General features: G+C 32.4%; 5 protein-coding genes across 8 annotated transcripts; 2 read left to right on the top strand and 3 right to left on the bottom strand.

The window, feature by feature from the left end:
* Positions 1-33: 33 nt before the first annotated feature.
* Positions 34-1,921, bottom strand: LOC140049524 (uncharacterized). The gene is made up of 3 exons (XM_072094421.1): positions 1,762-1,921; positions 987-1,168; positions 34-901 (listed from the first exon to the last, which is right to left on the bottom strand). The coding sequence occupies exons 2-3, from the start codon at positions 1,150-1,152 to the stop codon at positions 303-305; spliced, it is 765 nt and encodes a 254-aa protein (XP_071950522.1). The 5' UTR covers positions 1,153-1,168; positions 1,762-1,921; the 3' UTR covers positions 34-302.
* A 1,234-nt stretch (positions 1,922-3,155) lies between these two features.
* LOC140049217 (uncharacterized) lies at positions 3,156-10,799 on the top strand. 2 transcript variants are annotated; one of them, XM_072094052.1, is made up of 9 exons: positions 3,156-3,273; positions 4,909-4,999; positions 5,100-5,226; positions 5,661-5,987; positions 6,272-6,485; positions 7,795-7,958; positions 8,692-8,847; positions 9,237-9,377; positions 9,935-10,799. In XM_072094052.1, exons 2-9 carry the CDS (start codon positions 4,982-4,984, stop codon positions 10,285-10,287), a joined length of 1,500 nt encoding a protein of 499 aa, XP_071950153.1. In that variant the 5' UTR covers positions 3,156-3,273; positions 4,909-4,981; the 3' UTR covers positions 10,288-10,799. The 2 variants fall into 2 exon arrangements, with proteins under 2 accessions (XP_071950153.1, XP_071950154.1); XM_072094053.1 differs by lacking the exon at positions 3,156-3,273 and adding an exon at positions 4,805-4,826 and having other exon boundaries at positions 4,911-4,999.
* A 71-nt stretch (positions 10,800-10,870) lies between these two features.
* Positions 10,871-13,782, bottom strand: LOC140049218 (uncharacterized). Its single transcript, XM_072094054.1, has 5 exons — positions 13,751-13,782; positions 13,012-13,179; positions 12,681-12,810; positions 12,015-12,192; positions 10,871-11,794 (listed from the first exon to the last, which is right to left on the bottom strand). The coding sequence occupies exons 1-5, from the start codon at positions 13,753-13,755 to the stop codon at positions 11,256-11,258; spliced, it is 1,020 nt and encodes a 339-aa protein (XP_071950155.1). The 5' UTR covers positions 13,756-13,782; the 3' UTR covers positions 10,871-11,255.
* A 246-nt stretch (positions 13,783-14,028) lies between these two features.
* LOC140049292 (uncharacterized) lies at positions 14,029-15,340 on the top strand. 3 transcript variants are annotated; one of them, XM_072094139.1, is made up of 2 exons: positions 14,029-14,126; positions 14,330-15,340. In XM_072094139.1, the coding sequence occupies exon 2, from the start codon at positions 14,344-14,346 to the stop codon at positions 15,274-15,276; it is 933 nt and encodes a 310-aa protein (XP_071950240.1). In that variant the 5' UTR covers positions 14,029-14,126; positions 14,330-14,343; the 3' UTR covers positions 15,277-15,340. The 3 variants fall into 3 exon arrangements, with proteins under 3 accessions (XP_071950240.1, XP_071950238.1, XP_071950237.1); XM_072094137.1 differs by having other exon boundaries at positions 14,036-14,147; XM_072094136.1 differs by lacking the exon at positions 14,029-14,126 and adding an exon at positions 14,134-14,209.
* A 2,045-nt stretch (positions 15,341-17,385) lies between these two features.
* Positions 17,386-23,198, bottom strand: LOC140049461 (uncharacterized). The gene is made up of 12 exons (XM_072094348.1): positions 23,060-23,198; positions 22,302-22,355; positions 22,094-22,203; positions 21,392-21,562; positions 20,966-21,077; positions 20,618-20,701; positions 20,482-20,519; positions 19,700-19,928; positions 19,487-19,559; positions 19,186-19,234; positions 18,924-19,014; positions 17,386-18,722 (listed from the first exon to the last, which is right to left on the bottom strand). The coding sequence occupies exons 1-12, from the start codon at positions 23,099-23,101 to the stop codon at positions 18,561-18,563; spliced, it is 1,215 nt and encodes a 404-aa protein (XP_071950449.1). The 5' UTR covers positions 23,102-23,198; the 3' UTR covers positions 17,386-18,560.
* Positions 23,199-23,345: the final 147 nt, after the last annotated feature.

The following is a 23,345-nucleotide window of genomic DNA, read 5'->3' on the forward strand; positions in this document are numbered from 1 at the left end:
TTATTAAGATGAAAACCACATTATAACAAATATATATTAATTAATAAACTACTATTAAAAAAACTATTTCCTGATATTAAAGCTGCTGCACTATTATGTTTTTAAAATGTTAGTTATTATTACACGTAAAAAGCACCATAACATAAATATGAATTGTTTAAAGAGTTAGGCTTTTTAACTAGCCTAAGTTGTTTATTTGAGTTGTTTAAAATAATATATTAGAATTACAGGAACAAACTTGGCACAACAAAAAATGTAATTAAGTATATACAGTAAATGTTTACGTTTACATGAAAAACTGGTTACTCGCAAACCGAGCAAATGAATGTGCGTCCATTTTCGGTGCACTCCACATGTGACCATTCTTCACAACCCTCCGCTAAACACTTTACCCACTTTTCTCCCGGTTTGCTATTTGAGTAGCTTTCTCCACAAATTTCACAATACCAGTCAGTTCCCTTACTTGGTTTTTCTTTTTGAGTGTTGTTTGGCGTTTTCGACTTCGATTTTGATTTACCCTTACTTTTACTTGCAGATTTCCTTTTCATTATTGCCTCTTTTTCTGGGGTGTCGGTCAGAATTGCAGATTTTTTTTCTGCAGCTCTTATACTAACATTTGGGTGACGCTTCAAAAAAGAACAAAACCAATCCTTCCCTGCTTTCTGGTTTTCAGTCCAACTTTGTGGCAAATCTACTTCATATGCTATGGCTAGCTCATATGCAAACTTCCTTACATCATCCGGCGTCAAACCAAAATACATAGCAGCAGCTCTCAATATATATTGAACCAGCATTTCCTCTTGGTTGTCACTAAACACCTGTCGATTTCGGACATATCCAACGTGTGTGTCAGTTAATGCTCTTGTCACTTCAAGAGGGGTATTCAAAGCACCATCGGCATCTGAAAATATAGTTTAATGTATACAGTTAGCTAATAGTAATATTTTAATACCTTATTATATTTTCATACATTTTAATATCCATACCTTTCTTTAGTTTGTTGACAAGTCTTTGGAGTGTACTGTAATTGACATCAAAGTCTTTTGCCACTGATCTTACAGACAGGTTCTCCAATATCACAATTCGTGCTGCTCGTTTTAACATTTCTGGGTTTTTCCCCCGTTCGGTTTTTCTCTTATGAGTTCTAGGCATGACTGTATGTTGATAACTGAAAAATGCAAACGAAAGATCATTAGAATTAACAAAAAAATAGGTAGCGCTGGCAGTCGTATACTAGGCCCTATAGGCTATAGTAGCCTCCATCATTTAATTTTAATAACTATGCCTATAGTATAATAGTAATACAGTAAATTATTTGAAAGATGTTTATTTATAATTTATATTTTTACAATACTTAATAATAATAAATACTGTAATTTTAGGCTAGGCCTATGTAGTTTAATTTCTTACAATTTACATCTTAAAATTTCTATTCTGTATAAGAACATTTCTATAGTTACTATTATTGAGTTGAAAAAGTTTAAAACTACATAAATTAAACATAAACAATGCACATTATTATCTTGGGGTTGGTTGCATCACGTGATGGGGTAGGTTGCATCACCTGATTCAACCAACCCCATAGGCACAGACAGCATTAATTCGTGTCATAGAAAAAAAATACGTGGCTCAACCAAGAAGCTTATCATATAATATTTTACCCTAATATATGTGTTATATAAGACTACTAAAGATTTCAGGAAAAACAATCAGTATAAATAAACAAAACGAAAATCTTTACAAATTGGAAAATGTACTTACAGGCACAAATCGAGCTGGATTTTTAGAACAATAGGTTAACAAGCGTGTATCGGAATAATTTTTGGTGAGCATGTAGAGTGACGTCAGCCAATTGCCAGGTAGTTCAACCAAATTTTTACCCAATTGTAATTTCTGAAATAATACGGCTGATTCAACCTGCCCCCGATTCAACCAACCCCACTCTCCCCTACATTCAGACCAATCATCTAGTTTTTCGATATGATCACATGTACTTTCAGACCAATCATCTAGTTTGTCGATATGATCACATGTACTTTCAGACCAATTAGCTAGTTTGTCGATATGATCACGTGTACATTCAGACCAATCAGCTAGTTTGTCGATATGATCACGTGTACTTTCAGACCAATCATCTAGTTTGTCGATATATGATCACGTGTACTTTTAAACCAATCAGCTAGTTATTTGTCGATATGATCACTTGTACTATCCGACCAATCATCTAGTTTGTCGATATATGATCACGTGTACTTTCAAACCAATCAGCTAGTTTGTCGATATGATCACGGTGGACTTTGCATTAATTTTCATAATTTGATTGTGTAAATACGATTAATGTTGTTGTTTGTTTATTTTTCAATAACAATTCAGTATACAGAGTAAATAATCATTAACAAAATTAAGTATACTTACAAGTACAGCGAGTATAGTAGTAAGATAATAAAAACTAATTCAATTCGAAAATTGGCTTTCTTGTTACGTGATATATAAAATATGATAAAATATAACACACAGACAATACGAAACAAAAAAGGATAAAATACAAATGCAACAAATATAAACATTTCATAAAAAAGGTTAAAACATGGCAAGTACTAAAAATATCATAGAAAACAGTGTCATATAAAAATTGGATAAAGATATATGTTCACCTTACAATATTATGCATTAAAAAGCCCCAGCAGAGAAACGAATTTCGTAATTAATTATTAATAATATTATTATTAACAAAATCATTATACGTTTGGTTATTAAGTTTGGCGAAAGGTGGCATCTTTGTTTGTTTTTTTTCATTTTTCAATTGCTTACTGTAGTATATGAACTTGTGTCATTGAGAATCTAGGAAGTTTTTTTTATTTCGTCTATAATTTCAATTTTTGTAAAAATAGATCAATAATGTCGATAATTATGCCAATTTATTGATTGTAAAAATTCATAATTAGTTTTACTTCTATTAATCTTTTTCTTATTCTCTTGTTTATCACCAGGTAATTATTTAAAAATTATTATTTAATTCTTTTTTTTTTTCGGTACACCATCGTAAAATAAATTTTGTAAATAGTGCCCTCAACACCCGAGTTATCCAGTTATCGAGAGATAATAATTTAATTCATCTTTAATTTGTTTTTCACGGTTGACCGAGTATCCGACAGTGTTGTGGCTGATGCTTTGTATCCTGCTGCTACTGATATAAATTTGCGTAATATTTTTAAAATCACACTGATAATGTGATATCAGATCTCCTTCTACACTCACTGTATGTTGAATGATGTAAGGTAGTATACATTTTTCTGAATTTTGTATATAAATGCTATATTGATGTAGGCTGACTTTATTTTATGTTTAAAGGGTATTGTATGTAGGTTAGAGTAGGTGGTAGTAGTACGTGTGGCCTCTCATATTCATAGAACGTGATATTTTCCACTGACTGTACCATTTTGTGTGTGGGTAGATAGAAAGTGAGTAGGTAAGATACCTTTTTGCAAGCGTGTCCTTGGACTAGTCCTTCTATTAAACCACATTGGTTAAAAATGTGTCATTCATTCAGCAAAACTGTACACTGATTTTTAAACTATAATAAACTACTCTTCTTTTTTATACTTTTCTATTTGTTTCAGGGGTTTCCTGGAGCATGCCCCTTATATCCAAGTTTGAAAGGGATTATTATAAGAGCAGGGTTGTGGGACATTTGAGTTGTGTAATGGAAATGTTGTTACCAGGCGTGGATTTACCAATCCATTGAATGGTCTATTTAATCTTGACCACCAAACTTATCTATTTTTCCTTTGTTAAAAATTAAGACTGAACTGCTGTAGGTCTGTATCCTGTATCCTGTACACAATTACAGGACACTCTACGAGTTCCTGTTAAGTAACAACTCTTTTTAATAATATTGTCTGGGTAAAAACAAACTAAGTGTCGCTCACTGCTATATTTAGCTTTTAATAAGATGTTGGAATATTTTGGGTTTTTATTATTTTACCATGTTTGAATGAAGTCTGTATGTAATTGTAAGTACAGTAAAGGTATTTTAATTTATTAAATTTAAAAAAAAATGAAATAAATGAATCTTAATGAGTTTCAATATAGCATAAAGGCAATAGGATATTTAACAATTCTGTATCCATTTGTGGTTTTTTGTTTGAGTCATTAAATATCAGGGAAATGTCCCCTGAAATGGAACAAAAAAACTGCTTTGTAACAAAAAATATTTTGTCTGGATCATTTTCATCTGGCTAATTTTTTTGTCTATTATAATTTTTTTTAGTAATGTTGCTAATAATAATTATTTATTAATTACTATTAATTATTATTATAATTTTTTTTTTTTAATATCAGCCATTCAAATGCCTTATTGTGTTGAAACTTTGTTTTTATACCGCTCACAAAGTCCTGAAGCAGGACAATTGACATAATCAGGTGTAATTTAGGTGAAACATGTGCTTTAAACAGCTCCTATTGTATTTTATAATGTGAACACACTTTCAGACTAGGGAGAGATAACCTACTTTTCCTTATAAATTTGATGACCCCAAACATTGTGTTGAAACCAACTGTGATTCTTTGTTTACCCAACAGAAATATTAAATACACAATAATAAAATTCTAAATATAGATTGAGTATAAAGAGCTTTAAAATTAGTTATCATACTGTGTTTGATGGGAATAGATAAAACACATTTTAAATTTGTATAATCATGTAGAAGTAAGGTAAATATTGATATAAAACAGAAAAGACTATAAAAAAAAGAACACAAAAGACTTCAACCTAGGATCAGGTGATGTATTATCAGCCAATCACGGTCTGGATTCAGAAGTGGGAGGTAATAAAAATCGGGGGTTATGTAATTTGGAATGTGTGTATTTCTTAACAGGGGATCAGTGAACAATATTCTTATATTTTTCAGGTGAACTGTATACAGATAAAGCATAGCAGGATATAGCATAGGCTATTAAATATGATAGATCTACAACTGAGATGACATCACAACATCTGGTAGGTACATCGTTAATCGGTAATTTGAAGTCGCTAATTCTTACGATGACTTAATTACCACCAATATTACATGATTTCCTTGTCTGTTTTTTTTCAAAAGCAATGTAGAATGAATGTGTATGGTAAGTGGATACATCAAGTTTTTATAGTTGTACTACTATTTCAAGTGAGAATCGATGCGTATTCATGCGACGAAGTGACGTACTTTCCAACCTGCACTTGCCAAGGTATAAAAATTGTTTTCACAAACTGAAATATAGTATAAAAAAGATATAAAATTATTTTGTCATCTAAATTTTATATCTGTTGACACATGATTAGAATTTATATTTATATCATTTTTTCATTCCTAATAAAACCCTGCGATACATTCTACAGTGAGCTAGCTGGTCATCCAACCTGTCGTTTGTGATTGGTTAACTCCCTTTACATTATGCTTAACTCCCTTGCGTTTTGCTTAACTCCCTTGCGTTGTGTTTACTCCCTTGTGTTGTGCTTAACTCTTTTGCGTTTTGCTAACTCCCTTGCGTTGTGCTTAACTCTCTAGTGTTGTGCTTAAGTCCCTTGCATTGTGCTTAAGTCATTGTGTTGCATCCAAGTGGTGACCCAGCTTAAAAGTTGTGTAATGCAACTTAATAAAAAACTTTTTTTTTTCCTGTAGATGAAAATGTTATGACCAATTGTATTACTGCTGTTGAATTTGGTAGTAGTGTTGAATTATACTGCTGCATAAACACAACACAAAGCATCTACTGGTACAAAGAAATAATTTCATCTGAAAGTCTGATTGGTTACAATGGGTCGGCTATTCATAATTACACATCTGACGCTACTAGAGTATATAAAAATTATATTTATGACCGCTATTTTAGCTTCACCGATGATGGAAAGATTTTGAAAATAAGTGAATCAAAAACTTCACTAAATGGATCATACATCTGTAGGGCTAATGGAGAGGTTCCATTTCAGCAAAAGTTTGAAATCAGAGGTATAGTAAACAAGAAATATTTCTTCAAGATGACTACCATGCATCTCAATATTTATCAGCAAATGTTTTCATAGACTCTTTTTTCCAAGATGTGCTTTGGGGCATGCGCATGTTCAGTCTGAGTTTCCAAATACTCATTTTTCAGTCATAGTAATGCGTTGGTTCTCTTGAATATAACTTCCTAAAGGAGCAGCACAAGAAATGGGTACTCAGTAAAGAAGATCTCACTAGATTGGGTTTCCAAATAAGAGATTAACACATTTGTGTATTTGATTTTTATCCAGCTGCAAGTAGTTATGACCCTGAATTGAATCTTATCCAGGAGGACTGCCAGAAAGAGGTCAGAGGTCAAAGGTCAGAAGAAGCTACATTATGCTGCAATTTTACAATTTCTTCACATTTAGAGAGCATTACGACAGAGTGGTTTGTAAAAAATGACACTACAAAACCAATTGAGACCGACAACAACTTTATTGTCAAGTCTCATTGCAGTCAAAGGTAAATAGTCTTTGTTATATACCCGGGGGGGTCACTTGTATATAAACCAAACGGGGGGATGCAGCAGCCACTTCAAGACATGAGGCACTTGCGCTACCTGTTTTACTGAAAAATACTACGGACTTGAACTACCATTTACCAAATAAAAATCCAGTGTTCTCTAAAAAGACGGCAGAAACAAGGCCACGCCAGAGAGGGTGCAATATTTGTACTGGTTCCCGGCATGATCTGCGCATAGCCAAAGAGACCCTTCATGGCATGCAAAATCACGAACGTGTTTTGACAAGTTTATCGCTCGTCCGTGGTGCATGACGACGATACAGATCAAGAGTCAAGAGTGGTCACAGTTGAATGATTTTGTCCTAGGCTATGTTTCGTGTTCTTCTGCTGATGCGAAAACTCTAGGCCTATTCAAAGGTATTTAGCGATGGGCTTATATAGCCGGGCTTATAGCATTCATTATGCTAAAATACCTGCAAAATTTGGCGATAAATCGTGACATTTTGACACGGGTGGGCGGGCCAGGGACTTAAACTACTAATTTCACCCTGTCATTTCCCACACTTGTGCTACCAACTCTCATAATTTCCCACACTTGTGCTACCAGGCCCTCGAAAATATACCCGTAAATGCGGCACCTCCCCGTATGAAAATATTTAAGAGTGACCCCCGGGGTTATATAGTACATATCAAAAGTACAGTGTGTTATATAGTACAGGGTGTGTTTGTACTTTACTGTGAATGATTTCAACGTGGGCTAAGCCTACAGTCTGCATTCCCTCTGAACAATACAAAAAAAAGCTAAAGAAAACAAACTTTACCTAGCCAAATACAAAATATAAAAAAAGAGAAGAAAATAAGAAAAAGATAAATTAAAAATTCAAATACCCTTAAAATATTTAAAGACAATGTGTAATTTTATAACAAAAATGAGTTGTTGTTGTCTAATTTACTAACATTTTTTTGTTTTAATTATTTAATATTACAATACTTTCTGCTGAACAAGTTTTTTCCGTTGCAAAAATAAAATTTTTTATTATTATTATTATCTATAGACTGATTACTAGTACTACATTTATTTCTACCATGAAAAAAGGCCCACTAGCAATTTTTTTTTCGTACATTAGAAAAAACGTTTTAAACAATTCTCACCATTATCTTATTGTTAGTTTAAACTAAAAAAGTTCAGTGGTAAGTGTTTAATAGTTTTAGACCATTAATTTTGAACATTGGACTGTAAGTGCATGGTAAAACAAATAGAATAAAAGAATAGCTATTAATTGACCAAACATTGTTTTTTTTTCTATAGTAAAGAGATAAACCAAGAAGTTTTAACAACTGTCAATACAGTATTGAAGCTGAATATAACACAGTCACAGAACTACACTGCAAGAGTGAGAGTAGTTACTTTAAATAAGAAAGAAAACAAAACTAATGAATGCAATGTTTTGGTAATTGAAGAAAAGAAAAGTGGTGAGTTTGAATTCTTTTCTAAAAAACCAAAAATTAGCAAAACTGACTTGCTTGAAAGTTTTGCCCACCAACTCAGTCACGTGTATGACCCTGTCATTAGTCAGAATTGGCCCTATAGAGGTCAATCTGTTTAATTGTCATTTCTTCTGAAGAAGCTGTCAAGCAGGTTAGTTTTGTTAATTTTTTTGTTTCCTAAAAAAAATTACATAATTGTACCATATACACTTGAGTTGAACTCTGATGGAATTGGTAGTCAATCAGTTTTAACCAATAAGCTACAACTCCATTCCTATACTTTACTATTATTATTGTTCTCAAATAAAATATTCCAAGTCAATTTATATTTTGTAATGCTTATTTTTGTATTTATATATTCATTCATTCAATCATTCAATCTTTTATTTCGGAAACTCTGGTCCATAGAAAGTAAATTACATATAAATGAAATAAATAAAATAAACAAAATTACTACTAAATATCATTATACTGTATTTTCTTTTTTTGTGTATGTAACGTTCTTGTTTGTGGGCCTCTGGACTTTCCCCAAGTCTGTATTTATTATTTTTGTCTGAATTACAAGCTCAAGTAGTATACGTAAATATTTATCTTTTTACTAATATTATTAAGTCAAAACTCCGCCTGGAGCCCAGAATATTTTATGTCACCTTGATCATGAAAGAAAATTTAATCAAATAGGAAATAATAATATTTTACTTTTGTTTGTTTTTCGTAGAACCATGTTGCGAATATATATATTTAATTGTGATTTTATCGATCATTGTTAGCTGCGCCTTGATTACTCTTATAATACTTCTTTGGATTTATAAGCGATACAATATCACGATCACCTTGCTCTACTCCAACAGCCGACCTCTGAAAGATGACGCTGGTAAGTTGTTGTACGTTACCACATTCATCGGGGTGGGCCAGGTTAGGCCTGGGTAATCCAACAGTTGACCTCTGAAAGATGATGCTGGTATTAAGTTGTTGTACGTTACCACATTTATCGGGGTGGGCCAGGTTGGGCCTGGGTAATCAAACAGTTGACCTCTGAAAGAAGATGATGCTGGTAAGTTGTTGTATGTTATTGAAATTATCGGAGTGGGGAGGTTAAGCCTGGGTAATTTCCCCAGCGGCTGGGAGTCCTTCATCCACCGCTGATTCCATGTGTATTCATTGAAAATTAACCAGCCTAAGTTAAGTTTCCCAGCATAAATGTTTATTTTAAGATCTTCTAATTTTCAACAGCAGTAAAAACAAGTTTTTTTTTTTAAACAGAATGCAAACAGTATGATGCCTTTATTGCCTACAGTGAGGCAGATGATGATGTCAATTTTGTTATCAATACACTACTGCCGTTTTTCAACAAGCACAACTTTTCCGTCTGCATTCGGGATATCAACTTCTTACCCGGTGGAGGTCAGTATTCAATCAAAAGTTTGACCCCGTGAAAACTTTCCTAAACATGTCAATGCTTCTTTCGCATTGAAATACTTTCTTATTGAACTTTTATATGCAAATATAAATACCTTCACATACAGTGTCAAATATGTATCACATGTTGTGCCTGTATTATGTTAAGATTTAGAAGGCATATTACACAGGTGTCACATGTGATACATATGTTACACTGTATCACAGAATTTGCCTATGATGCCAAATTATACAGTATAAATAAGTTAAACATACAGTACCCAATACAGCAGGGTGGCCAACGAAGAAAACAAAATTATGCTAGGTGGCAGCACCAGGTTACTACGCACAATTATGGACAAAATGTCACAAGGGCGGTATATGAATATGTTGTATGTAAAGGGGGGAAAAGAGTTATAATGTTTTTGGCCAAATTATGCTAGATTTGATAACAAATGGGTTGTTTTTTTCAAGAAAATGCTAGATGTCAGATGGGTCCAAATTATGCTAGATTTGGCCACTATGCTATACAGTATAATCTAAATACAATAATTTTGTTTCAGAACGATTTCATGATAGCACAGCAGCGGTGCAGGCAAGTCATCGAACCATTCTCATTTTGTCTCCAGAATTTATCAACAGTTCATACTGTAACTACGAGTTTGAAGTTGCATTTCAAAACATGATCGATTTGGGCAAAGGTCATAAAATTGTCCCGATTTGTTTTCAAAACTTGTCAAAAAATCGAGTGAAAGAATTCAAACAATTAGAAAGACTGTTGTTAATTGTGAATAAATTATGCTGGGTTGAAGATAAATCGGACATATTCTTTCAAATGCTGCTGAAATGTATGCCGAGGAAAACAACAGAATTTGTGAATGATCCGTGTGTAGCAAGATTTTACTCTCCGGCTTAAAAATTGCAAATTTACAGTGGCGTTTTCAGAATTTTGGATAGGTAGTGGGACAGGGCCTGAAAAAGAATTGCTAAACCAAACCTAATGTCATTTCTCTTGCATTTTAATATCTGAAATTCAAAATTTAGGGATAGAGGGGCTGGAACCCCTTGGATCCTATGAATAAGGTTGTGTAAAATCAGTACTTATGACACCCTTATTCAGGGAAGGATTTTGAGAAATGAACAAGCAGCAATAGAATATTGTTATATGTTTTATGTATTCATTCAAGGAGGCTTTGCTACAGTATTTCAAATGTTAAAGTATTTCAATTTAGTAATAAATTAATGGTACAATTTACAGCTATTAAATCATAAATACTGTAAATGGTTATGATGAAATCTAATTTCTTTAGAAAACTTGGGGGAAAAAAATAATTCAATTTTAAAGTTGCTTGTAAAGGATTCTATGTACAAATAATGGTATTCTTAAGTATTGTATATCTGAGATAATAAATTTAAATAATTGCAGTGTGTATTTTAACTTACTATTAATATAAATAATAAATTAAACATGATAACCACAGATTTATTTATTTATGAACTATGTTCAAAATTTATTTACATTTACAATTGTATATAGTACAGTTCTATAAAGCATGGTATTCAGAAGCACATTCTGGCTACCACCCAGTGGTGTAACTTAGAGGCCTCTGGTTTAAGAACCTTAAGTGGCCCTGGAGGCCTTAGGCGTTTTTAGCCCTTTTCAACATATTTGAATGCCTGTTTTTTTCTCTGGGCTCGGCTCAGGGGACTGTGTGGATTTTATAGCTTTTACACCACTGCTTTTGCTTACTAGGCTTAACAACAAAGATTATACTGTTATCAAGCACTCTACTCATGATTTGTATTTTAAGATACTACAAGAAGTTTCCCTTAAGCTACAGCCTCTGCTCCATTATAGTATAGTGCTGCTATCACAAGACATTGTTACCTCCTTGAGTACTTGTGAGAATCGTGATTCTTCCTCATGTAAGGACTTCTCGACCTTTCTCTTCTGTTACTATACAGATCATTCCTTTCATTATGTCTTTCTCTTCTTCCTTCTCTTACTCTATCTTGTTCTCTACTTTTTTCTTTTCTATTTCTTCCCTCTGTATCTCTTGTTTCTCTATCGTTCCATTCATCTTGATCTCGATCATTCCTTTCTCGTCTGTCGTGTTCTCTAGAATACCTATCATAATCTTGTTTACCACCATTTACCGAGTATCCACCTTTTCTTCTCTTCATGTCGTCTTTACGCTCATCATCATTATACCTAAGATCCGATAGTCTTTCATTATGTTCACTTTTTACTTGTCGTTGGTTAGATCGTTGGTTATATTCTTGCCGGTCGTAACCTGGGTCATATTTTTCCTGTTTTATCTTCACCCGTTGTTGTTCCTCCTCGCTGTCATCACTGCTTCCAGAACTTGAATCCTTTTTCTTTTTTTTCTTCTTTTTTGCCTTCTTTGATTTCTTTAATTTTTCTGGAAAAAATGAATCAATATGAATTAAACAAATCAGATTATGCAGAAGTGAAATTCTCAACAAAAGAAAATACTAGTACAGTACTGTTTTATACATGGACATGATGTCATATCACTATTATATTTAAGCATATCACATATTTGGGCACATCACACTTGTTTTGTCAAACTCGTTTGATAGTGCAGACAGAGCTTTAGTAAAGTAAATACTGCATTGTACCTTTCTTTATTTTTGTAACAGGCAGTAATAATTCTTCATCTTCAGATTTGACTGGAGATGGTATTTTAGGCGCACATCCTTCTTTGTGTAGCTTTTGTAACTCCTCACCATCATTATCGTTCTCCTTCGGGGCACGATACTCATTTACGTGATCAACTCTGATAGTTCGACCTAAAATCTAAAAGTACAAAAAGCATTCCATTACGCCTGGGAAATTCCACGTAATTCAAAGAATGATACATACACATAATTAAAATAAATTAAACAAAATAATTAAAGTCTAAAATGAAATATATATAAATACAAAAATAGGAATTATCGTTTTGATTTAGTTTTTTTTTATATTTTGTATCTCCTACTGATACCCACAGCATTGTTATTTTTTTATTGTGTATCTCCATTGAGATCCAGTCACTGATACCCACAGCATTGTAATTTTTTCAGTGCTTATTTTATTTTTTATCTCCATTGAGATCCAGCCACTGATACCCACAGCATTGTCATTTTTTCAGTGCTTATTTTATTTTGTATCTCCATTGAGATCTAGCCACTGATACCCACAGCATTGTCATTTTTTCAGTGCTTATTTTATTTTGTATCTCCATTGAGATCCAGCCAATTTGCCTTTGAATGTATTTGATATACTGTGACTGTGATGGTTGATACCTTGAAACCGTTTAGATTGTCGACTGCAAGTATTGTGCTGCGCTGGTCTTCATATGCAATGAAGCAAAACCCTTGTGATTTTCCTGTTTTCTTATCTCTAACAAGGTTTATGTTGACAATTTCACCATATCTATAAAAAAAAAACCATAGTTAGTATATAATTTATCACTCTGGCTGCAAATTTTATTTTATTCTAAATATTATAATAGATGTAAATGTATTATCAATTCCTACAAAAAAAAAAGATTTATATGTCACATATTCAATTTAAAAAGACAATTGAGTTGAGACTATTGCATACACACAAAGTAGGACATTTGTTGGGACTTACTGCGAAAATATGCATAACACGTCTCCCTCTGTCAGATCGAAAGGAAGCCCTCCAATGTAGATATAGGCACTGTCCTTGTACTGCTGGTGCCAAGACTGTTTAGAAGAAATGCCATACTCAGCCTCCAACTCGTTTAACTTATTAATGTTCTTAATATTTGTCAAAGGACTGTAAAAAATACAAATTTATACATTTTAATACTCTCTACTAACTAGCTAGGGTCTAGCCTAGTAGTAGGCCTACTATCTAGGCCTAGGCCTAAATAAGGGCTAGGCTAATAAGACGAAATAATATTAGGCCTAGCTAGCCTAGCCTAGCTAGTAGGCCTACTAGTACTATAATAATAATTTAAGTTCTAATTATTATCAATATGCCTCGGTCTAGCTAGCTAGGCCCACTCTAATAGTTATCCGATACTAGCTAGGCTAAAAGTCTATCAGGGGACCTACCTTGCTAGGCTTAGTCCCTTAGGCTTAAACCACTGTACATGCAGTATTGTCGCGGCCGCATATAGGCCTAGCCTTCGTTCCTTCCTAGTTTGTTGTCGCTGGGACGATGTTCACGAAACGGTAGGCCTAGCTCTAACTAACTAGAAAATATGGTTATTTTTGTAACATAATAGCATTATATAGTGCTAGAAACCGTACTATGATGTACATTGATTATTATTATCCTTTAAAATATCATTTTTCTAGTTTAATTGATGTAACAATTATCAATATTACGACACTAAACTTACTTCATGTTTACGATACGATTACGGCAACTTCTTCAAATGTATGCGATTTTCGATGTATTAATTAAGAAAACAAGATTTAAAATGTTCATACAATTTAATTTATTTACATAAATTTATATTTAATCATGGTTGAACTATAAAAAATATTAATAATTTTCGATAAATTATAGAAAACAAAATCTGTCTAAATTTATTTAAAAGTTTAATTTAAATGAAATTAAAGAGAATCACCTCCTAAGACAGGTCTTTATCACATCCACTGAAATGTTAAGTTGTTTTGTAAAGGGAAAACAGGTTGTTTGAATTTTGTGTTTTTTATCCGCAGTATTTTCTGTTTTTACTGTTTTTTAGGACATTTCTTAACAAAATTAAATCTGTGAGTGGTCATTGATAATAGGTGAAATACTATATTTATGTTTATTGAAAATGGCCATCCATTAATTAAAACTCTGTTGATTGGTTAGTAATAGTATTGTATTTGTAAGTGTTGTACACAAATTAATATTTATAGTAGACCTACTGTGTCCGTAGGCCAACAATTGTAATCTAATTATATAATTATTATGAAATATTTTGCAGAATACTGTGACAAAATGGCACAACACTGGGTTGAAGAATTATTCCCGCCAACATTCAAGTATAACAGTCTTGGCGAACTATTAACCAATGAAAAGCAACTACAAGAGATGAAAACGACTAAATTTGAACCATGCACAAACTCCAGAACATCTGAGCCAATTGACAAAATATACGATCGTGTACGGTTATCATACAATAACGACGTGGAAGCAAGAAAGCAGAAATGTATCCAAGTTGGAAATCCACTAAGAAAATCTCAACAGAAATCTACAATTGAATCGCCAACTGTTTCTACCACCGCCACCAACGAAGATTCCTGTCTATGGACGAATTATGAGATGAAAATTCTGCGGGGCTCTTATCAAACAATGAAAACAGAAAAATGTAAAATTGAACAAGAGTTGAAAGTTTTAAAAAGTGCTTTAAAAGAGAAAGAAGAAAAACTTAAACTTTATCGCAAAAAGTTTGAAAATAAATGTAAAGTTGTGAAAAGATTATCTGAAGAAAATGCGCATAAAGAAATAGAGTGTAACGACCTTTGTAAGGAATTAAAAGCAGCGCAGTCCGTTGAAGTATTTTTACGTGAAGATATTGCAGATTTAGAAAATCAGAAACACTCGCAACAAAAAGTTATTGGAGGATTACGAAAAGATTTGGCGCAAGAGAAGAGAAATCGTACGCAAATTAGTCTCGATTTGGCAGAAATTCAACAGAAGTTTGAGCATGAAAGTGAACTTCGGGAAGAAAGAATACGATTGGAATACGAAATTGAAATTAAAAAACTTTGTAAACAAATTGATAAGTTAGTAAAAGAGCTGGATAAAGAGAAAAATGATCATGTGATCAGTAAAAAAGGACTTGACCACTTGAGGGCTCACTTTGCAGGAATAATTGACATTACTAATGAGGACAACACTAATGAATTAAACAAATTTACTTTATACTAAAACCAAACCAATACTACAGTATATGAATTAATTTTGAAATTTTAAAGCAATAAAATATTAAATACAGATAGTTAATAAATTGAAGACTTTTTATTACTCGTGGTACCTGAGTCTAGAAATCTGTCATCTTCTCTTCCATCAGACACTATTGAGTAAAAAGTGCGATTTATAAAGTACTACTCCTCCCTTATCCGTTGTAGTATTGAGCTGGGATTTAGCATGAATATACTACAGGGACATGTCCTCAAAGCTATAGGTTTTTTAATTTCAAACCGGATGCAGCCATATGACATCTCGAAGATGGTACCGTATAGCCGTATTTGGTAGTGAGGTTATTGATGTGTATGTGACGTCACATCTCGTCTTATGACGTCATTACAGCTTCTTTTGCTGTACCCTGAGTATCGCACATTTGTGCTTCTTCTAGAGAATTAGTTTGGCAATCAAACAGTACAGTTAGTACAAGCAATATTGCTATTCGCTATCATCTGTCTATTCCGCACCATCGTTTAAATATTTCACCAATCACCACTCCCCATATCTCATAATTCAATTTCAATAAAAATACAAACAACTTTTAGCATCAACAATCAATCACAAAGGTTGGCAGACATTACATAATATTAATAAAGTGATAAAGATTGTAAGAATGGGGCAAGGCAGATCTTTACAGATATTGTTGCCATCTGCTTCAAATTAATTATCATTAACACTAATTAAAATTCTGTAATCTTAATTTATTATGCAAATAAAATTAATTTACTTGCCAATGTATGTTAATTATTTTATTGTGATTACTAATTAAACATGTCACAGATGTATTTTGTTCAACAAACTGCTGACCAATTTGTATCACAAGTTATTTTACTGGCTACTGGTGTGGTAACCATTATTAAGTTTATGCTTACATAGGCGCTCCATACTTAAAAGGTAAGTCAACTATATTAAGCAGTCAAGTAATTTTGGTTTTAATAAAGATTTTTCTTTCATATTCTGTATGCCTACAAATATATTACTATCTTCAATACAAGGTTTTCACTATGAGTTAAAATTTTTCATTCAGAAAAACTAAATGGGGTTGGGGTACTAGTGGGGAATGGCCAAAAAATGTGGAAATGCAGTTTAGTGCTGAACTTAACCTGATGGAGGGTTCTACCACCAGTTTTGATTTAAAAAAAAAAATTTCTTATTACTGATGCATTTGTTCTTCTCAGTATTGCAATGGGTTTGAAAACAAACAAGTTGATCGTATTTCTGGCAATAAACGCAATTCTTTATCAGTCGGTTTGTGAAGCAAGCTTGCGTACCAAATTCCTTGGAGTTGCTTCACAAAGTAGCAGATCCAAGCGAAATTCTTTTGAGGGAATTTCAAATAACTTAATCCAACGCACTAAACGCAACAATGCAGTGGAACGTATCTTGATGCGTTATTGTCGGGATGATTCTGCCAAGGTGACTGGAACTACGACCACATCAAGTAACATGAGGAAAGGCAATCTGAATTGCATGCTGAAACAACTGTTTGAGAAATTGGCTGAAAAACAGGAAGTAACTCCTGCTGGTAACGCACAGACGGCAGTGACGCATACTGGTGGACAAAACTCTTTGAAGATCAACGATATCTTGGAAAAGTTCCAGCAGTTTTGATAGAAGTAAATAAAGCTCTGTCTACACTATCAAACTAGTTTGAAAAAAAAAAGTGTGATGTGCCCAATATGGTAGTGCTATGCCCAAATATGGTAGTGATATGACATCATCACGTCCATATACAGTATGGGCACAGTCACATGTTTTTGTCACATATGAAGTTTGATAGTGTAGACGGAGCTTAAGAAAGATAAATGTACCAGTAATATCTCCCAATATATTCTTACATTAGCAGTTGAAAAACAAGTGTATACCAAAATTATGGATTTTAAATCTGGCGTGAAAGTTAACTGTAACTATTTTTTGATTCATGACTTTATAAAAACATTTTTTTTACAAATTTGGTAAATATATGGGTTTGTTTATAGATGAAAGTTGATATTTGTCATTATTACTGTACTAGTATTATAAAATATGTACTTTTTAAATTAATAGAAAATAATACTATTAACCACAATTAAATCTTGTGTATCATATTTATTAGCAACAGTGATCATAAACTACTGTAGGTCTAGTGTATTTGGTTATCATTAAACCACTATATCAAACATAATCTCTACGTGTACAAAACTAAAATATATATATATATCTTTATACAATACAAATAAAATTATACCCTATAAAACGACAGCAATTTCTAAAATTTGCGTACATAGTTTTCTACGTTCATCATACTGACTTATGTACAGTTTGAGCCTCATATGCAAAATCACTTAAAATACAGTTCAAGTACATAACAAAAGTATTGCACTACAATTTATGTAAAAAATAGTTGTTTATTTGTGAAAAAATTATTAAAAACTGTAATATATCGGTTTAAATTTCTATATTTTTAAACCAATATATAACAGTGTCTATGTTCAATGGAAAGTGTCCTAGAGTATTTCATTTATTTCAATGTGGAGGGAAATTGGGTTATTGTCTGGTTGGGGCGGGTCCAAGATTTGTGCTAACAATTAATGTTAATGATATATTTTTAATAATATAAACACATTAGGCATAGAACATTAATCCTAAACCGCTCGGTGATATACTGAAATTTAATTAATTAATTTGAAACGATAAGATGAGGAAATCTTTGAGAATGAGAAAAAGTCGCCCCAACCAAGATTCAAACCTGGACCTTCTGCTTGATATGCAGATGTCCTAACCATTAGACCATATATATTGAAAAAATAATGTTCACATAATAGTTATTTACTTTGACCACTTTGACCATTATTTCTCCATGCTTTGACCAAAAATTGGGTCAAAACAAAATTAGTTACCTGAGAAAATAGTCCTATTGTCTTGTCGGACAATGAATTTTTAGTTAAATTTAACTGTTTATGTTGTCCTTTTGTAGTACATAAGTAGTAGTAAAGTAGTACATAATTCTATTTTGTTCACAATACACAATACTCATTGGATCTGTCATATTAGTGCTGACACAATACTCATTGGATCTGTCATATTAGTGCTGACACAATACTCATTGGATCTGTCATATTAGTGCTGACACAATACTCATTGGATCTGTCATATTAGTGCTGACACAATACTCATTGGATCTGTCATAATAGTGCTGACATTGTTTTGGTAACCATTGTTTGATAATGTTTTGTACACAAGAACTGCCATGACATCTTTCTAAACCTCTACGACTGGTGAACATGTACGTTTGAATTTGGTGGCGCTACAACCCTCATTGTATAGTCGGGCCGAGGATGTTTACTGATCAAATACTCGGAAATGTTTACTCCTATATCTTGCAACTTGCGATTTTTCTCAAGTTTCTGGTTGTTTTCTTTTATTTGCATCTACAAAATGAAATAATCATCATGGTTTAACAAATAAATTAACAGGGTAGACAATTAATAAATAAATGAATTTTAATACTTTTAGTACTCAACTGTTTAATTATAAATGATTGGATGTGTTAGTGGAGCTAATTAGATAAATTATTTGGAATTAGATTAGAAGTAGATTCGAACCAAAAATCACACTTTGTGGAAGGTTACCTCAATCTTTGCCATCTCTTCTTCTTTATGCTGTTGCACTTTGTCATGGTGAGCTTTCTTCGCTACTTCTAACTCATAATTCCGAGATTGCCTATAAAAAAAGAATTAATACAAAAAAGTTCATCTATGTAATTAAGGTTGTTGTATGTCTTCTATTTTAAATCAACTTAGTACAATGAATTATAAACTAAACAAATTATCACAAATATGTATAAAACATATAAAGCAAATTAAGGAAGTTTGGTTGAAAAAAAAAACTCACAATTCTAACTCTTGTGTATGCTTTAGTGTACCTATCTCCAGTTGTTGCTCTGATAAATAAAAATGTATTTTAATAATAATATAGTTATCTGTTATTTTATAGCTGGGGTATGTTGAGTACAAAGTAGGATAATCTATTTACAGTACAATTGTTATAGGTAATCGTCTCTCTATACTATCAAACTTTATTTGACAAAAAAATGTGATGACATCATATCACTACCGTATTTGGGATTATCACACCTTTTTTGTCAAACTAGTTTGATAGTGTGGACAGAGCTTTATAGAAGGTAGAGACTAACTTAGTGTGCTCTGGCTAATTTCGCTCTTCAACTTCATGTCGGTCAAAGACTGCTCCTGTTCTTCAGTTTCCATCTATGAATATAAAAACATATTACTAATTTAAGTATAAACATCAAAAGTGCTTAAAATATAATATACAAAGAGATATATGTTGTATCAAACTATAAGAAATGAAACTTTCTTTTAAGAAAATGTAAATAATAAATTCTAACCATAAGTTTTAAACGAGTCCTAGTTTCTACAGACTTATGGTGAAGTTGTTCTAGTGCAGCGTTGGCGTGGTAACCACGAAATACGACCTTTGACACTGTATATCCAATCAACTTGCTTCGTTCCATCAATTCTGGATAGCTCTCCACTTTGTTCAACTCACCGCATTTGGTGTTGAATTCTTCGTAGGTTACTTGTGAGGTAAAGGTCACGACATCAGCAGAAACATCACTTAAATTGAAATTGGCATAATTGTAATGAATAAACATGATTTATTCACAACAATATTGTCTACACCATATATGGTAGTGATATTCCCAAATATGGTAGTGATATGACATCATCATGTCCATATATGGGCACATCACATTTTTTTGTCACATAAGGTATGATAGCAAAATTAAACATAGATAAATTATTATCAGATGTTTTGCTTATATGCTTATATATTTATGAACCCCGTCTTATAATGTTTGTTTTGTTAAAATTATAATTACTATCTTTTTAGGGACCACATTGGAATTAAGTTGTTTTACTTTAAACGACTTTATGTGTTTTCCTGTGCATCGTCAGACTTCATTAATCCCGCCATTTTTATTTGCTTTTTTGATGTATTTTAATATTTAAGGTGATAATATATATTATTGATGTATTTTTAATGTTATGTATTGAGATGCCAAATAAATGAAAGAAAAAAAGAAAATAGCATAGACAGAGCTTAAGATAAATTCTAATTAGCATAATTGTAATGAATAAACATGACTTACTAAATGAGAAAACTTACTTAATGAGATCTGCAATGGGGTCTGAAGTTCTTGAAAGCTGTTAAATTAAGACAAATTTGTACCTTATTATTATTAAAATTAAGATTTACAGTTTATTAAATGTTTTAAATTAAAATATAAAAAATAATTGCATACCATGAGTTCAATATCACTAAGTTCAAAGAAAATCATTAATTTAACTCTCAACAAAGCGTCATCTTTTGTTCGGACATCTTCCACCTACAAAATAAAAATATCTTCTACGTTATTTTCTCTTATATAAAATAATTCTGATAATTATTCTTGTTTATTATTAACAGCACTTACGTTTTGTTGAAAAAAAATTGTTAACAGAAATTTTAAATCCAGAACATTTCAGTAGAGTGCAGGAGAGGATAAAAAACGGAAGTATATATATTAACTTAATTTTAATATTTAAATTTTGCAAAAATGTTTTGACAATTACTGTATTAAAAATATGTTGAAAAGTAGGATTGTACACACATTAAAGTAGAGTTGATCCGGAATAACCCAAAGCTTTTTGAAATTCAGAATTCCCGGAAGCTTCCTTGTTTTATTACTTGGATCTGTACCATGCCATGAAAACTCATGGAGCCTAGAGATAATATTGACATAGAAATAAATTAAAACAAAAAAATAATGCATAAGACATATTGAAAGGTGAGGAGCAAATGAAGCTTGTACACATTAAAGCAAAATATTTTTTTTTAAAGTTTTTTTAAATGTAGAAGTGAGGCAGTCACTGTGATAAATAATTGCATAATTGGTTAAAGAGTATAATACAAATGTAGTTACTGCAGTAACTGCAGTAGAATAATTTTGAAATGGTCCTTTGTAAACACCTCAATAAATTCAATAATTTCAGAAAACGAAATTTTTTATTTTAAAATTGTTGGCCATAACACACACCATTCATTGGATTTTGGAGAGAAGAGAGTCGGACCATACTGGAGCCTTCGAGTCATTTGACCTTTTTCATCGGATCCGTAGACAACGACGACCTCATTGGCATCGAGTGTAAGGCAGTCTTCAGGGTAGACAGATGAGTGTATCATAGGATTCAAATACACCCTACAGGGTCTGTAAAAATGAATACAATTCAAAATGTAAGAAAAGTTGTACAAGCACAAAGGTCAAATTCAATTCAGTCCTGATATGAATGAAACAGTACATTCTGCACTCTTGTCTTTATTCCATAATTTTTACTATATTATGAAGACCGGGTGTTATACACTTGTCAATGACCCACTATACGACCCCCGTCATGTACAAATAATTACTGACGCAGGGGTGCGTCAAAAAACCTAGAAGGTACGTCACATCAATGAACGGTGGTGTGTCAATGTCCGTCACTTTACCACTCAAAATATCATAAACACTTACATGGTCACAGTGCGTCAAAATGGGTGCATTCCATGGTCACCTAAAGGTAAATCACATTTTTTATGCAAGGGTGCGTCATGGTATTCATAAGGCATGATGCCCACCGGAAAAATGACGCACCTCTTCCAGGGTAGTAGGTCATATAATTGACAAGTGCATTAGCAATACTTCGATAGATAGCAGTTTACATGATGCTACACTACACACTGACTTGTCTCTGTTACTTACCCTTCTTTATGTTCAACATCACCATTTTTAAATCGTATTTTTAAAAATTGTTTTTGACTAGCCACTATGTGTCTCAATATTTCAAACCTTCTTGACCGCCAAAGAAAAACCTAAAAAAATGTGTTTACAGATGTTATTTATTTCAAAGAAAATTATACAGAAAATGCAACTAGTTATTTAAAAACTTTTAAGATAATAAAGTCCTTACCCGTTTTGGACCATGCTCAATTCTTGCTTCTCCTTGGCTATTGTACACCAGGGCCTTTATTGATACAAGAGAATGGGTTAGTGTCCAATAATAAGTTTGTTATCAACTCCAAAATTCATAGAACTTCATAATTCTATTCCCCATCATCATTATTTAGTACAAGGGTTAAGCTGGCTTTAATATTCACGATCGTATTATTTACTCATTATTTTCTAGAAGAATTTTTTTTTTTTTTTGGAGGGGGAAATTTAAAGGTGGCCGAAGCACTGTAAATAATTTAGGAAAAAAGGACTCGTGGATATCTGAACAAAATTAATTTTTTTAACAAAAAATAAATGGTACACTGTTTACGGTAGTTTATAACATTCCTCCCAATAAAAAAAAGATATATTTATAAATAATAATTATCACCTAATAATATTAAATATAATTTGTTTATTAATAAATTTTATTTATAATAATATAGTTTCATCATTTCTGATTCAACCCACCAGTCTAGAATAAAAAAATAACATTACGGTTTTAAACGTATCCCGTGTGTAAGTATGGTGCACTGCGACCCCATTGCGGCTACTAAAATAGGTTGGTTAGCTAGCCTAGTAGTAGTAGAAGTAGCTAGCCTAGTAGTAGTAGAAGCAGCTAATATTTAATAGAGTGAATTAGGGAATACTAACCTAGAACCTCTAGGTAGGGTAGGCCTAGACCCTCCCTGTATTATCTAGGCTTACTTTACTAGATCAGAAAACAACATCATATACCTGGTCACCCTCATCAAGGGTTTTAAACATAAATTGGCCCATCCTTATACCAGCCTGCAGCAGTAACAACAGTCTTTATTTTATAAAGGAAGAAGACGGTTAATCTAGTAGCAGCCTCGTCACTTCTTCTTTCTCACGCCTCAATTCAACTCAACAACCGACAACAACAATACGTAATTTCTATTTTTATCGATAACGTCATTATTGCTCTCATTATAAATGAATATTCATTAACTGTTGTGAATAATTAATCTACATAAACAAAACGTGATTTTGCTATTATTAA

This window comes from Antedon mediterranea, chromosome 5 (genome assembly GCF_964355755.1).
Source record: "Antedon mediterranea chromosome 5, ecAntMedi1.1, whole genome shotgun sequence".
Taxonomy (NCBI): domain Eukaryota; kingdom Metazoa; phylum Echinodermata; class Crinoidea; order Comatulida; family Antedonidae; genus Antedon; species Antedon mediterranea.